Genomic DNA, 16,655 nt, shown 5'->3' on the forward strand with positions numbered 1-16,655 from the left:
CTAGAAAACTAATGAAGATGCACAAGAAGCATCTGGCTGGTTATCAACAACCTTTAACTAGAGTAAGATTAACCTAAGACAGATTACAGACATAATCTGTGGTGGGATCAGGAGATAATGCTTCCAGTTTGTTTACTGGTGATTCTTCAAGAACTAGATTCAGTTATGCTACTCGTTCTCCTTCTAATCCCAAATCTTCAAGTTCAGAAGCACTCTATGTTTTCTTCGTCAATTTGGCTAACTTCATTTTAACTTAGTTTCTGGAAGCAAAAGGCTAACTGAAGATCACAGGGATCTCAAATACATCATGGGCCATTTTGCACAGTCTGTGTGTAACTCTTTTCTGGGGAGTGGGAGTGAAACAGCACAATTTCAATTATTTGCAGAGTGGAGAAATTACTACTATCTACTGTCCAACTGCTATGGTACTCATATCCTCAAAGAAAAGGCAAAAAAATATTAACTTAAGGATTAAGTTTAGTTAGGATAAATTCAGAGTACAAGGCTCACAAAACTCTCCAGGGTAATGTCTGAAATAAAGGACATGCTGAATAAACATAAGTAGAGCCAGGCATGGTGGCACACGCCTGTAATCTCAGTGGCTTGGGAGGTTAAGACAGGAGGATCTTGAGTTCAAAGTCAGCCTTCACAAAAGCCAGGTGCTAAGCAACTCCCTGACTCTAAATAAAAAAAATACAAAATAGGGCTGGGGATGTGGCTCTGTGGGCAAGTGTCCCTGAGTTCAATCCCTAGTACCCCCAACCCCTGCCACACACACACACACACAAAAAAAAAAAAAAAAAAAAAAACCAAAAAACCTAAGCAGAAATAGAACTTCAAAGTGGATAAATGAGAGCCATGAGGAAGGGAAGCCTATCCATGCACCAAATACAAAGCAGGAAACTAAAGTGATTTTGGTACTGGGGATTGAACCCTGGGACACTTTACTGAAGAATTACATCCTTAGCCCTTATAATTTATTTTGAGACAGGATCTCTCTAAATTGCTGAGGTTGGCCTTCAATTTACCATCCTCTATTCTACTGCCCTCCAAGTTGCTGAAGTAATTTCTTAAGATCTACTGATGAACTGGGTGTGGTGGCACACATGCCTGTAATTCCAGCAATTTGGGAGGCTGACTAGGAGAATCACAAGTTCGAGACAAGCTTCAGCAACTTAGGCACTAAGGAACTTAATGAGTGAAATCATGTATCAAAATTAAGAATTAAAAAGGGTTGGGGATGTAGCTCAGCAGTTAAGTGCCCTTGGGTTCAATCCCTGATACAAAAAAAAAAAAAAAAAAAAAAAAAAAAAAATCTACTGATGCTGAAATGGATAGAAACTCTCACCTTAGACCAGTTAGGCCTCCGGAGCTGCACCTCTGGCTTATAAACTTTTTTGGGCGTTAATCCAAATGGCAGAACTGGGGCTGCTGGTACTCCAAATCCAAAGGGGGGAGGTGGAGGCAAACCCATTCCAGGTGGTGGTGGAGGAATGCCAGGGCCTCCAGGAAATGGAGGTGGTGGAGGGATTCCAGTACCACCAGGAAGAGGAGGGGGAGGTGGCATTCCTGGTCCTCCAGGCAAGGGAGGAGGTGGGGGTATGCCACCTCCAGGCAAGGGAGGTGGTGGTGGGATGCCAGCACCTCCAGCCAAGGGAGGTGGTGGAGGGATGCTAGTACTTCCAGGCAAGGGAGGTGGTGGGGGGATGCCAGTACTTCCAGGCAAGGGAGGTGGTGGGGGGATGCCAATACCTACAAGCAAGGGAGGTGGTGGGGGGATACTAGTACCTACAGGCAAGGGAGGTGGTGAGGGGATGCCAGCACCCCCAGGCAAAGGTGGGGCGGGTGGTGGCACAGGAAAAATAGTAGCACCTCCAGGAAGAGGAGGTGGGGGTGGTACACTAACCCCTCCTGGTAAAGGAGGGGCTGGAGGTGGAATAACAGAGCCAGAGTCACCAGGTAGAGGAGGGGCAGGAGGAACAGTGGCACTACTAGGAACAGAAGGAGTTACAGCAACAACTGTGGCAGAGAGAGAAGCCATTTCTTTCTTGGCATCTTCCAGTTCTTTTGACAGTTTGGCAACCTACAGAAACAACACTTATAAGAATACTTGTCATCCCACTTCAGGTCTACTGGGGCTGAAGGGAACCTAAGAAACTATTCAATCCAAATTTCTTATTTTACATATGGAAGAACTGGAAGGAGTTCGACAGATCACATGATTTGCCTAAAGTTATGTTGCCATTTAGTGGCAAAGCCAAAACCAGAACTCAAGTCTTCATGTTCTTAGCTCAGTATGCTTTATAGTAAAAGACAACTTCAACCCTCTGTTTAAGTATTATAAAATGCAGAGATCTAGCAAATAAAATATTCTAGTTATATATAACACTTGCTATACAGGTAATTATACAACTCCGTAAGTGATCGAGTAATCAGTTATTATAGATCATTTAAATATTTATAAAACTACAATGAGGATAAAATCTGTCCACTAATGATTAAAATAAGGGAAAATTAGCAAATAAATAGTTTAATTTTTTACTCCTAAGAATTTATTAGAACCCTATTACCTTTATTTCTGGGTAGAACTGTGTAACTAATTTTATTCTTGGTTTTTCTGTATTTTCTAAATGTTTTGTTGTACATATTACTTAGTCCCCAAACAAAACTAAAAGCAGTAAATGATTTTTAAAATATATACCATTTAACTACATTATCTATTAGCTGCCTCCTCCCTAGGAGTGAGGGGAGGACTGACTTCTGCCCTAAGCAGTAAGAGGCCTCTGTGCTCAGAAGTTACCTCTCCTGTCAGCTGGGACACCTCTGCTTCCAGGTCCTGTTTCTCTGTGGCAATTTGTTGCTTTTCAGAATCCAAAGCATCCTTTTCTCCCTGAAGATCCTGAAGCTTCTGCTCAAAGTCACTTTCCATCTTTTTCATTTCTACTTGTAGCTCATGTCGGGCTGTTAACTCCGAATCCAGCTAAAGAAGAAAGTAATTAAGCTCCCAACAAATTCTACATTAAAGTAAGAAGTCCATGTGTTATTTCCCATAAACTGCTATTTTGTGCCAGTACTCGCTCTGCAGAGGTCACTAACCCCATATATCAGGCAATGCCTGGGGAAAAAAGAGCACTATGATTTTGACCTTATGGCCAAGGATAAAAGACAGGTGAACTAAAGATCCTTTTGGTCTTCCTACTTTCACAGTTTAACAAAACAAACCTTAAGATTTGAAAGACCTTTAACCATGGTAGTAAGGTGTCTCCAGGATCTTGGATCTAAAATCCATCAATCACATTGGAGTCTTTAACATCAAAGAGAAAAAGAGAACTCAAAAATATTCCAGTTCCTATTATTCCAGGGATAAGAGACCTGAGATGCCAAGCAAACCTGAAAGCACCATCACTATTATTCCAGAGTATCATCTATCTTCCCTGTTCTTCAAGAGCTGTGCAAGCTCACCTTCTGCTCCTCACTCCTCATATTCATATCCATTAATCCCTTCTCCAATGACTAAACTATACTGAAGAGATGTTACCTTAAGACTATTAGATGCTGAATATTTTCAAATATGGACGAAAATTCTTACCTTAGAAAAACAATAACCCAAAGAAAGATATACTTGAAAGAGGATAAAAAAAAAATATATATATTTTTTTTCTTTCTTTTTTTTGTAGAGCTAGAGATCAAACCCTGGGCCTTGTGAGCGCTAGGCAAGTAGTCTACCACTGATTCTTCAAACACACCTTTTTTTCCAGCTCTGTAGCTTTGGCTTCAGATTTCTCCACCTTTGTTTTATCAATCATTTGATCTGGGGGAAAAAAAGGTCAGTAAGTGAAACTGCCAGTTCTCTTGGTTTCCTCCTCATTCCTACACCTTTTAATACACCAAAGAGCAGTTTTCTTTCTGTTTGTTTATTTATATTATACTTAATATTCTATAGTAGACCAGGAAATAGGACTTTCAGTTAAGTTCAACCTATAATTTCTCAATGCAAAGTAAGGTTATCATGCTGGGTGGCATGAAGAATGCCTGAATTATACTTATGAAACTCTGAAACCAGCAAGTGTCACAAATGATAGCTTAAGTCCCTACAAAAAAGTGATGTATGAGAAAGGACAGGTTTTTAGATATATGTAGAAATAAACTAAAGGAGTATACATTCCTGGCAAAGATGTTGGTTATGACCTAAGAAAGGACAAAAATGGAAGTATGGGAATACAAAGATCTCTTCTCTGAACTTATCATTGACAGAAAGATGCAAAATGAAAGGCAAAAGCAATGGATGTTCTGAGGAACTGGATACAAGAGTATACTTAACCAATCAATCCCTCGATATCAATCTGGAGGTGCCGGCATTTGAAGTCAGGATCAGCTCCATTCTTATGAAGAACTATCTGGGAGATACATTCTTCAATCAACTTATAGTACTGTGGTCTACAGAAGAATCGGAACAGAGTTATCAAAGGGAAGTCAAAGGATAATTTTCAGAAGTATTCAGGATCAAGAAAAGTAAACTATTTTGTCAATAGGAAGACCTGAAGATAGGTGTTCTGAAAAAGAACTTTCTGTAAAATTAACAGAAGCATCACTGCCATGCTATAAGAAATCCCCCTTCTTTCATGTCAGCTTCCACCCTTCCTACTCTAGATAATCAACTTCTTATGGGGAGGGGATGTAGCTCAGTGGTAGAGTATGTGCTTAGTGTATGTAAAGTCCTGGATTCAACCCCCAGCACTGTGGGGAAAAAAAGTTCTTACCATCTGTCTCCTAGTGCCAAAACTTTCCCACCTCAATGTTCAGGCTTGATCCTTTCTATAATGAATAGTGCTATTGTTGAATTTCCACTTCCAGGCAGTGAGAAAGATTTTAAACAGCTATCTCCCTTTGTTATCCTTACCCTATTTACTTCCTTCCAAAAGGAAGGGTATTTTATTTATTTATTTTTTTGTTGTTCACTTTTCTTCTTTGGTGGGAAAGGTATTTCAATTTATATACTCTGACCTTTTCCACAGGGATGCCTTTCAGTTGGGTTAAGGGATTACTGAGGACTTCCTTTATATCTGTGACTAATAAACCCTAACCCACAGACTTTCTCTTCTTTTTCCTTTAACAGAACAGTCTTTGAATTTAAGGATTCAGCTCTTTCCTTTTAAGCTCAAATTCAAAACTTCCCATAGGCCTACCATCTTACCTGGCCTCATAGTCATTTCGAACCAACAGCAGGTGCTGAAGAATGGATAGGAAGTGTGGCTCTGCCTTTGAGTCCTTCACTGTGTTTAAGAGAATCTGGAAGACTTCGTTAAAGTCAGTGGAAAGAGGAAAGGCTAAGGAAAGCAAACATTTATACTGTATTTGACACGTGGCTTCCTCAATTTTGGGAGAAAGTAAGGAAAAGTAGCAAGATGCCACTTCTACTCTAATAATGGCTGTTCCTCCTATTAACATTACCAGAAACTTTAAGTTCCTTTAATCAAGGGTAGTACTTTAAATAGACTGAGGATTCCTAGTACTTGGCTTAAAGATCAAAGCAGTAGACAGAAACTAAAAATACAATCACCTCAAAGTCCCTTGTGGCACATACTAATAGTTAACCAAATTAACCCTTCAGTCCAAACATCTCTAAAATCAGCTCTATATCTCAGTGGGCTAAGGTGTCATGTTCTAGGAAGTTTACAGTGATTTTGATGGCTGCTTCCATGTTGAACAATGCTCAGACCACCTTTATTGACTTCCCTGGTCTATGCTGAGGTATACAAAGTCAATAGCAATAAAAAGACACATGCCTTATTTACTGAGAAGACACATTAGCCTGATGACTTGTTCTGAATCATCCCCCAAATCATTCCATATAAGGGTCTGTAAATGAATGCAGTGAATGTTTCATCTGTCTCGAGACTCAATCCGGTGAACAAAAGGATATTCCATCTCCATGCGAATGTCATCCAGCCGTCCCTTCAGATCATAGGAATCTTCTTCCCCTTGTTCATCAAACACATTTAATTGCACTCTCATATCATCATTTTCAATCTCTCGAAGTTCCTGTCAAGGACAAAGAAGTGAGGGAATCCAAAAGTGTTTCATGTAGCTAGAGATCAATACCTTTCAACCTGGTTTTTAAGTTTAAAACCAGAGTAATCCTGGGAATGACTGAGGCTGTAAGAGCAGGAAGGAACCAGCCCAGACTTTCTAATAAAGTGTTGTCTTTTACCTGCAACACCTGATGCAGTCCTAAGCGCATCAATTCACTTCTGATGTGAACTCGGAAGTCAAGTTCTTCAGCTGGAGTGATGAGAGCATTGATCAACTGTAGGCATCCCACCTAAAATTTAAATATTCAGTAGTTAAATCAATGCTAACTCCTATAGCTCACTACTCCCAAATAAAACCAAGAAGGTGCTGTACAGAAACTATGGGAACAACCTTTCTAAAAGAGCAGAAACCTGGCTTGAACACAGGTCTGGAGACCTTGGAGGTATAAAAGATTCCAAGGATCTGACAGTATATGTTATTGTAGAACCTTGGTTTTACTAATGTATCAATAGATATCGTGCCTTTTTTCATCTCAGAATGAGAAGTTCTTTGACTTCTTAGAGAAAAGGTTATACCATTGTCCCTTCAGAACAAATTCTCAAACATAAAATACATTGCTGGAAAATACTCCACATGAACTGAGGTCTTTCCACCTTGAGGTCTTTCTAATCTTGGGTCCTGTTTCAAGGGGTATACGTGCCTTGAGTGCAATGGAGGTCCCACTTTTTAATCCATCCAACAGTGGCTGGAAACGGTCCACCTCATCCATCTCGGCTCTTTCTGTCATTGCCTCCAGAACCCTTTCATTCCTGCCCAAGAAAAAGAAAAGGGAAGTCCTGCCCAGGTGCTCTTATACAGACACATATAATGGGTAAATTACACAGGGCACAGACCAGTTAGGAAAGAGGACATAATCAATGCTTTAGATTTCTCCAATTAATCTCTTGCCACCCCTAGGAACAGGAGTCAGAATCTGCTAAAAATTATAGGCCATTTCTTCAGAAAAATCTATTTCCTAAAATCCAATCCTAGACTCTTATCCATGAATACCAAATTAAATACCCCTGTGTTATGAGTTCTAAATTGGTTCCACTTTTTTGAGGAGCATTTAATAGTACTATTCAATGTCGAATGCACACAACGTTTAGCCTACTTCTAGAAACCTACTGAATGTAAACATAAAAAAGAAGATATGTATTAGGAATATTTCTTATAGCATAATTTTTAATAGTAAAATTCTTATCTTCTAGACCAAGGTTCAGAATTTTCTGAAGTCCACCTAAAAGTCTAACCATGGGAGTGTTATTAAATAAATTATGGGATATACAATATATGACATGCTAAATGGCCACTAAAGATAATAAGGTAAATCTGTAAATACTGACAAAGAAGGATGTCCAAGATTTAGCTTGTGTTAAACTAAACCTATCCACAAAAAAAAAAAAAAAAAAAAAAAAATCTATCCTATACATGCAGTTGGTTTTATGGGCATAAGCTATCACTCCTCACCTCTTTTGCAGTGGTAGAAGATGATTCAAAATCAAGGAAATGTAATATGCTTGTGCCATTAACAGTGTAATTTCTGTAGAACAGGATTTGGTGGATGGATAAGGTTGTTAAATTTTACTTTATATATTTGAATTTTTAAGATAATGTGCTACTTCTGAATGAAAAATTAGTAAACAAAACAGAACAAAACAAAAACGTCCTGGACAAAACAGACATTAAAGGAGAGGCAACAGATATCCTGATGACTGGTGGCACACTCAGGATAGGAATCTTTCTTAAATACAGATGGACTAAAATGCTTGACTATATGTTTCAGATTTAAGATTTTTTTCAGACTTTGGAATATTTATGTATATACCAGAGTTATCTTGGGAATAATATCCAAGTCTGAACACAAAATTTATTTACACTTCATATATACTGGATACACATAGCCTGAAATTAATTTTATACAGTATTTTTAATAATTTTGTGCACAAAGTAAAGTTTTATGGTATGAAATTTTCTACTTGGGGATGGTACTCAAAAAGTCTCAGTTTGGAGCATTTCAGATATTCAGATTAGGAACGTTCAATCTTTATTAAAATTCTTAGCCAACCACAGTGGTGCATGCCTAAAATCCCAGCAACTTAAGAGACTGAGGCAGAAGGATTACACATTCAAGCCCAACCTGGGCAATTTAGTGAGGCCTTTTCTCAAAATACTGGGAAAACAGATTCTCAGTATTCACTTCTGATAAGAAATATGGTCTTTCTGGGTGCAGTGGTGCACACCTGTAATCCCAGTGACTCAGGAGGCTGAGGTAGGAGAAAAATCAAGTTCAAAGTCAGTTTCAGCAATTCAATGAGGCCCTAAGTAACTTAGTGAGACCCTGTCTCAAAATAAAAAATAAAAAAAAGGCTAGGGATGTGGCTCAGTGATTGAGTGCCCTTGGGTTCAAACCCTGGTACCAAAACAAATAAACAAAAGAAATATGGTCTTAGCTAGTATTTAAGACCAAGAGGATACCTAAAACAATTCAATTTTCCTCTGCACTAAAAAAAGATGATAAAAATTAGAATGGACATGAGAAGTAACTCTAATCACATACATGTCCTCTGGCTGTGGTAGAATACAAAGAGCAGAAAGCAGTTTAGCTGCATCAATCATCATGTTGGGAACAGCAGGATCCATAGCTCTGACCAGCAGTAGAATTCCTTCTTCTGTCTCCAACATGGTCTTGATTCCAAACTGGTAGGACAAAAACAAAGAAGGGAAGTTTAAATATAAGAGCATCAGTTGGGCAAGGTATCATATGCCTATAATCCGACCTGCAATCCCAGCAACTCAGGAGGCCAAGTCAGCCTCATCAACTTAATAAGGCCCTAAGCACCTTAGTGAGACCCTGTTTCAAAATAAAAAAAAAAAAAAAGAAAGAAAGGAAGGTCTGGAGATGTGACAAAGTATTTAAGCACCCCTGGATTCAATCAATTGCTGGTAGTAAAAAAATAAAATAACAGCATCTGACCACAGAAAAAAGTTTAGGGGTTGTTGTGGGTTAAATGGTACTCTCCTAAAATTCATTTTAGACTCCTAGCCCCCAGTACCTCAGACTGTGGCCTTATTTGGAAATACAGTCAATGCACATGTAAGTAGTTAAGTTACAAATGAAGCCACACTTAAGTAGGGTGGGCCCCTAATTCAATAAGACTAGATCTTATGAAAAGGTGAAAGGTGGATATAGACACATGCAGGAAGCACATCATGTGAACATAAAGCAGAGTTTAGGATGATGCTTGAACAAGCTAAATAAAGATTCCAATAAGCTACCAGAAACTGGGAGAGAAGGCATGAAACATTCTCCCTCAGTCTTCAAAGAAACCAACTGTGCTAACACCTAATCTTGGACTTCTAGCCAGAATTGATAGACACTAAATTTCTGTTGTTTAAGACACCCAGGGCTGGGAACGTAGTTCAGCGGTAAAGTACCCCTGGGTTCAATCCCCACTAACTGCCCCCAACTCAAAAGACACCGAGTTTGTCGTACTCTAGTAAACTATCACCGAAGTAGAATACTTTTCCCAATATTGCTAAATGTAGACGAACATAGCAAAATAATTTTCCAGGAGACAAAAAAGAATTCCCTGTCTTCCAAAAATAAATATCTGATTTTTATGCTTCTTTTTTTTTAATTTTTATTTTTTGGTTCTAGGGATTGAACCCAGAGGCACTTAACCAATAAGTCACATTCCCAGCCCCTTTTATATTTTATTGTGAGATAGCATCTCACTAAGTTGCTTAGGCACTTGCTGAGTTACTGAGGTTGGTTTTGAACTTGTGATCCTGCCTTAGCCTCCAGAGATGCTGGGATTACAGGTGTGTGCCACTGTGCCCAGTTTATGTTTCTTTACAATACCCCTGATTCAAGAGAATAATTATAATTTACATTCTGAAACAAGATAGAACTGGGAAAAAAAGGTCCATGGAAGTATGTACATGTGGCAACAAAGAACAGATACAGTACTAAAAGGGACAACTAAAGATTTTGAACCTCATATTTCTACTTTCCCTCTGGGGTCTGCCAAGAGAACAAATGTAAGTCCAGATGAGGACCAGAATGAGAATGGGAAAAAAATCCTACCTTGTTGTTCATAAAAGCTTTCAAGCAGCGAATGATCTCATGCTGGTTCCTGCTATCATAGCTCCTATATGTAGAAGACATAATCAGTGAAGTCTCTTTATTCTACATACCTTTCCCAATTGATTTTTCAATACTGCAAACAAGGATCTTAGGAATATCTCCAATTAATAGCCAAGTATAGTCCAGCACATAGTACTTAGCCCAGAAACACTGACAAAAGTAAGCAGATGAAGAGGGATCCCCACCAAAGACCTTTGGCTGCAATCCAAGAATTTATTATTACATTAAAACTTATCCTTTAACTCTTTATAGGCTTCTAAGTGCTAAATTCTATCCGGATAACATCCCATTGCTTGTCCCACTACTTAAAAGATTTCAAGTCTGAGAAGGTACATGCAGGAGGTCATGTCTCAGAAAAAGTCTAGGAGGTAAAGAGGTCACTTTGGCTCGATCTGGTTTCAAGGTAGCCTAACACAGTCCAAGTTATTCCCAGAATTATTCCAGTCATGAAAACTGTTTTAAAGGTAGTCAAAAACTGATCAAGTATATTTTAAGACATCAAAATAAGATATGAACCAGACCAGATCACTCTGGAGGAAATCAGATCCTACTTTTAGACTGGAAAATAACACTGAGAGGTGAGTAATCTTAAGTGTGTATATCCCATATTATTCATCATGAAATTCAAGTTCCTTTTCCTTTGTCCCTAGCTATAAACATCTACTGGTCACCCCTACAATAAAAACTATTCTCCACTAACAGTATACGCTCCTCGTCTATACATTTAACTGTTATTATCTCCTTTAGAGTAAAAGTCAAGTCCCCTATGACTCTCCACCTAGAAGATGGGAAGACCTGGAATTCCTTACCCCGAATTCTCCTCTTTTTCATCATGAAGTCGTTTGAGGATATCTAATAAGGAGGCCAGACCTTCAGCACCAAATGTTTGTACCCAACTATAAGGAAAAGAGAGAGACAATGTGGTATCAATTTTATATTATTTATGCATATTATTTATGTATAGTTTATCCTGACAACTCTTTATTCCCAATCCAAATCGTTCTCATACTTCCCAAACTCCTTTGATCTTCAATCACCACCAGTAAACTCTAATGTTGGGTTCCTACTCCTGTTAATTCCTCAGAACCTTACCTAACAGGGTTGTTGTTGAGAGAGACACGAAGAGACTCCAGGCAGCTAAGCAGAGGCATATCCCGCAAGCCAGATCTCAACTCCTGAATGTACATCATGGCAGATCTAGAGCTCTCCTTTTGGCTCATGCCCTGGACAAGAGACATACAGAGAGATTAAACACTGAACAAAGTCAAACTGGGAACCAATATTAGTCAATACGGTTTAAAATAACATAAGGGGCAGATATCCATCAGACAGACCACAAAGTATGAGAGACTCAGAATTGTCCTCATATATAATTCATGAAGGTTTATATCATGCAAAAAGTATGTAAGAATGGTAACTCAATCTGGATGTGGTGGCAGCAAGAGAATTCCAAGTTCAAGGCCAGCCTGAATAATTTGGCAAGACCCTGGCTCAAAACAAAATTTTGAAAAAGGGCTGGGGAAATGTAACTCTCAGTGGTAGAGTGCTTGCTAGCATTTGTAAGGCCCTGGGTTGAATCCCCACTACTGAAGGGAAAAAAAAAAAAAGAGTGGTAACTCAAATAAGACAGTAAAACAATGAGTAGACTTATATAATGGAATGAAACGCAATTGACACAGACATAAAATGTTATCTAAAATTAACAAAATAAACATGTCCAAAATAAGGGCAGTCTTCCATGTCATGGGTACCTGCCCCAGGACTCACAGCCTTGGAAGTGTGCAAGTATTGGGACACCATCTCCCTCTTGATGATAATGTCCTTTTCTCTCAAAGGTTGCTGTTTTTCCTCATTCAGGTTCATATCCAGCTAGTAGAGGAAGAAAAAGAGAGAAAATATATGATTGCCTTAAACTTATTACAAGTTTTTAAGTGTTTAACACTTACTACACTTGGTGATGAGTTGAGTACATTAAATGATTATTGAATAAATATGCTTTCTTGATTTCAAGAAATTTAAGCTCTTATGATTGATAAAACACTCCTCAGGTATCAATGTGGTTATTCTTTGTACTAAAGTCTGAAATTCTTTGTAATAAAAGGGTTGATTAAATGGGGTCATCCATTTAAAAAAAGCAAAAACAAATAAACAAAAACTCCACCAGGCTTATAAATACATTTTCAGAAAAAATAACATTTTGGGGTGGGAAACTTACCAGCATCTGTTCAAAGAGAACTAGAACTTGCTCATCAGAAACATCTTGCAATGACTGTGCTGTTGGGTCATCCCCATATGAGGCAGAAGAATTTCTATGAGCAGAATTGGGTTTTTCCTTTTCCTTCTTAATTCTCATGCTGGTAAATCTCTCCAGCTGAGAAAGAGAAAAAAGTATTAGTAGTGGTACATTTTCATTTACACCACAAACTGCACACCAACCAACCAATCCTTTCACCTCTTACATATATGTGGTTCCTTTGGTTCATGAGCAGTTCAATACTCTTCTAACACGAAAAGAAGATATCAGTCTTCCTCCTATCTATTTAGCACACTGACTCTACTCTCATCTATATCCAAAGATATGAGAACTGAATTATAAAGATTTCAAGCTTCTCTCTAAAAGGCAGACTTTGATCTTGATTTCCCCAGCTATTTGTTTCCACCCCCATCTTAGGCATCTCAAATTTAATAAGGGGAACTGACAGTTAAAAAAAACCTGCCACAACCAAAAGTTCACATTATTTCTAGAGTTTCAACATGTTTCATCTACTAATTATTCATTTGTAGCATACTCTAAATCATAATGTATAGTGTTCTTCTGCCATTTCTAAGACCTCTAGCAGCACAGAACTGAAAGTATCCCAGGTATAAAACTATCTCAAAAAAGTGCCCTCTATTTCCTAATAATAAATGTGGCCAGGTCTCCAAAGGATTCCTCCCTGGAAATAGGTGAGTTTGATGGGTTGGAGATATGGCTCTGGTTAGCATTTGCTTAGCATGCTCAAGGCCCTGGGTTTGATCCCCAAACATCATCAAAAGAAAAAAAAAAAGAAAATAAGAGGTAAGTAGGACCAAAGATATTAAAATATTAAGTCACACAGGATAAATAAGTAAATGCCTTAAAGACAGGAATCTTTCTTTTCTCCTTTTTCACATTCCAAGGAACTTGGGTTTAAAGACAGCTAAAATCCCCTTTGCATGAGATCTAGTCAGCAAAAAATACCTTGTCCTTCCAAGGTATATATGCCATCGCTCTGCCACACAAATGCTAACAAACCATTGCTCAGACCTCAAGTACAGATGATCAAATTAGAAGAGTAACCAATAAGCTACAGCTTATCAGCTCAACCCATTTGAAAATAACAGCAACTATCTGCAAGTATTGCGGGACTTCAAGTGTATGAGTGGCATCTAAACTGCAAATCAGCTTGGAGATTAGACTGCCTAACTTTGGAAATTAATCAATGTGCCAAGGAAATACATGCAATAGGCCAAACAGAGCAAAGAGTTAGGAAAAAGCCTTGGGGTGCTCTGATTTAGCTCTCACATCACCATTATAGGTTAAAGAAAAGTCAAAGTTATGGAAACTGGTAAATATTACAGTATAAGAACATGCACATGCCAAACAAAATTTCCTTACCTCATCTGCCATGAGCCGCTTCAAAGTCTAGGAAACAGGAAAGAGGAGGAATAAGACAAAAGGGATCAGTGAAATGCCAAGATACTTCCCAAACACCAGATGGGTTGGGGGAAAAAGGGAAGAAATATAAACTGAAAGACCCTAAGTTACTTTCCACAAGCTAAAAAATTTTTTGCCAATGTATTATTTAGCACAGTCTCTTAGGTCAGTGGCAAAAAAGAATCTGAAGAATACTAACATATGATTCTTTAAAAAAAGAAAGATGGAGAACTGAACGCACTCTAAGTTCAATGACTAATCATCATGAAATATGCCCAATTTCATTAGTAAACAAGGAAATGCAACTTATAATCACAATGAGATATCATTTTAAACTCTCAAGATTGCCAAAAACTTTGTCTATCTTACTGTAGAACAACAGGGGCTCTCACACATTGTTGGTGTTAGTGTAAATATCTGGGGCCACTTAGGAAAACAGAAGAGTGTTATCTAGTAAGGTGAAATGTGCACATAAATTACAACTCAACACATCAATTTCTACATATGTACTATGCTGAAAAGTGCACATAAGCAGCAGGAAATGTGTTCACAGTCATACTATCAAATGTCTAAAACAACAATACAAATGACCACCAAGGGCAGAATGGACAAATAAACTAGTATATTTATACAATGAAAACAACTATGCAAACAAAGTGAATGAACTTATAACTACTTAAAAATATACTACTGAATCATTATTTCATTTACTTGAGGCTATAAACAAGTAAAGCTATATTATTTAGGATATAAAATTATAAAAGGAATGATTACCATAAATGTCAAAACAGTGGTTGGTTACTCAGGGTGAGAAGAAGAGCTGTGATTGGGGAAAGGAACAAAGTGGTTTCTGAATATTTACAATGTTCAATTTCTTCACAGGAAATACATGGGTGAGTACATGGGTGTTACAGTTTGGATCTATAAATGTCCCCAAAGAGCTCATATGTTAGAGACTGGAGTTAAGGCTCAGTGGTAGAGTGCTCACCTAGCATATGTGAGGCACTAGGTGAAATCCTCAGCACCACATAAAAAATAAATAAAGGTATTGTGTCCATCTACAACTAAAAAGTAAAATATTTAAAAAAAGAGCTTATATGTTAAGCAATGTAACAATGTTCGGAGGTGAAAGCATTGGATTATGAGAGCTGTAGCCTCATCAGTGGATTAATCCATTTGATGGATTAATAATTTAAACTACTGGGTAGTAATTGTAAGACAAGTGGACATGACTGGAGGAAGTAGGTCACTGGTGGTATAGCCTTGGGCTATATCTGTCCCTGGCCCTCCCCCTTCTCTGCTTCCACCAGCAGACAACTTTCCTCAGCCACACCCTTCCATCATGATGCGATGGTCTCATTTTGGGCCCAGAGCAATGGAGTCATCTGACCAGCTAACCATGAACTGAACCTCTCAAACTTTGAGCCCAAAATAAACTTTTCCTACTCTGTTTTTCTGGTTGGGTATTTTGGTCACAGCAACAAAAAACTGTACACAATGAGTATTTATAATTATTCATTATATTCTCTTCTGTATTCTACATATATATATTAGATAGATAAACCTTAAAGGTCTGAAAGAGCTGATCCAAGAAAGCAAGAATTTTTCTTCACCATACTTAATTTTAAATCATATTTCTATTTTGTTAATGTCTGACCAGACAAAAGAGTTTAGCAAATACTTCTAGGTTACCCTTCCTCAACTAATGAAAACCTAGTTCTGAACCTTCCACAAAGCTATTTTTCTAGACTTTTTACGGACAGGAAAATGTATATCATTACACTTATGTTTCCCATATCACAACTCAGTAAAACCCAATGTAAACTGTGAAAATTTACTTTGTCCTCCATACTCCAGAGGTCAACTTCCACTGACTGCTAATCACTCACCTGAAAACCATATGATCCTCACTCATTGTTCATGGACTTTAGTTACTTCATGTGTGCTGCTTGTTGGGATTGAATGCCAGAGGATAATAAGGCAAAGTCAGTACCACCCAAGGAGACAAACAACAGTTCCTTCTGTCACTAAACTAAGTTACCTGGCACAGAGGTGAAACAAACCACAAAGGGGATAAACATAGTTTACGTTGTCACAGTGAAGTTTAAACTTACTTGCTCCTAGAGTATTTGCTTACAAAACATTGTCCCCAAAACTCAAAATATTACCTCAGAACCAAATGATCAAAGAACTCTGGGATGGATGTAATACTGGCAACAAAACCTGGGTCTCAAGAAATCAGCGACGGCTGAATTGTTCATAGCTACAGCTTAAGTTAAAGAGAGGGAAACAGCAATCTGTTCTTTTCTGTTTACAGACTCTGGATTCATCTTTCTTCTACCTACCTCCTGATTTACTTCAACACCTCCTAACTGATCTCCCTACCTTCAGCTCTGTCTGCTCCATACCATATCTGTTCTCCATACTATACCCAAGAGTAACCTTTCAAAAATGCCATGTTATTCCCCACATAAAACACTTCAATAGTCAACCCCCAATTGCCCTCAATTTAAAGTCCAAATTCCTTCTCATGGCATATGACTCTCCTGTTTTGTTTTGTTTTTGTTTTTGTTTTTTTCTTAGTCTCATCTCAGAACAAATTCTCCACCTCAAACTCTTGTCTGCTGGCTACAGTGAAGTAGATGCAGGTTCAGACAGGTTATGTGATCTGACCACCCCAGACTTTCACTAGGCTGCTGCCTTCTTAAGTCTACACTGTTCTTCCAATAGGCCCTGCAGGATTGTTTACTCCTCTAA

The 16,655-nt window shown here is 38.2% G+C and overlaps 1 protein-coding gene across 4 annotated transcripts in view; it reads right to left on the reverse strand.

The window, feature by feature from the left end:
- Positions 1 to 16,655, reverse strand: part of Diaph1 (diaphanous related formin 1) — a 100,700-nt gene that overhangs the window by 59,713 nt on the left and 24,332 nt on the right. For 2 of the 4 annotated variants that reach the window (XM_047555044.1, XM_047555043.1), the window contains exons 2-16: positions 13,860 to 13,886; positions 12,438 to 12,593; positions 11,990 to 12,091; positions 11,315 to 11,445; positions 11,032 to 11,118; positions 10,163 to 10,226; positions 8,633 to 8,772; positions 6,734 to 6,842; positions 6,212 to 6,322; positions 5,924 to 6,042; positions 5,195 to 5,311; positions 4,322 to 4,437; positions 3,747 to 3,811; positions 2,801 to 2,980; positions 1,349 to 2,083 (exon numbers count right to left, since the gene is read on the reverse strand). In XM_047555044.1, coding sequence (XP_047411000.1) covers positions 1,349 to 2,083; positions 2,801 to 2,980; positions 3,747 to 3,811; positions 4,322 to 4,437; positions 5,195 to 5,311; positions 5,924 to 6,042; positions 6,212 to 6,322; positions 6,734 to 6,842; positions 8,633 to 8,772; positions 10,163 to 10,226; positions 11,032 to 11,118; positions 11,315 to 11,445; positions 11,990 to 12,091; positions 12,438 to 12,593; positions 13,860 to 13,886 — 2,259 coding nt within the window. The remainder of the gene's footprint in view (positions 1 to 1,348; positions 2,084 to 2,800; positions 2,981 to 3,746; positions 3,812 to 4,321; positions 4,438 to 5,194; positions 5,312 to 5,923; positions 6,043 to 6,211; positions 6,323 to 6,733; positions 6,843 to 8,632; positions 8,773 to 10,162; positions 10,227 to 11,031; positions 11,119 to 11,314; positions 11,446 to 11,989; positions 12,092 to 12,437; positions 12,594 to 13,859; positions 13,887 to 16,655) is intronic. The other 2 variants (XM_047555042.1, XM_047555041.1) reach the window with 1 other exon arrangement.

This window comes from Sciurus carolinensis, chromosome 6, assembly GCF_902686445.1.
Source record: "Sciurus carolinensis chromosome 6, mSciCar1.2, whole genome shotgun sequence".
In the NCBI taxonomy this organism is placed as follows: Eukaryota; Metazoa; Chordata; class Mammalia; order Rodentia; family Sciuridae; genus Sciurus; species Sciurus carolinensis.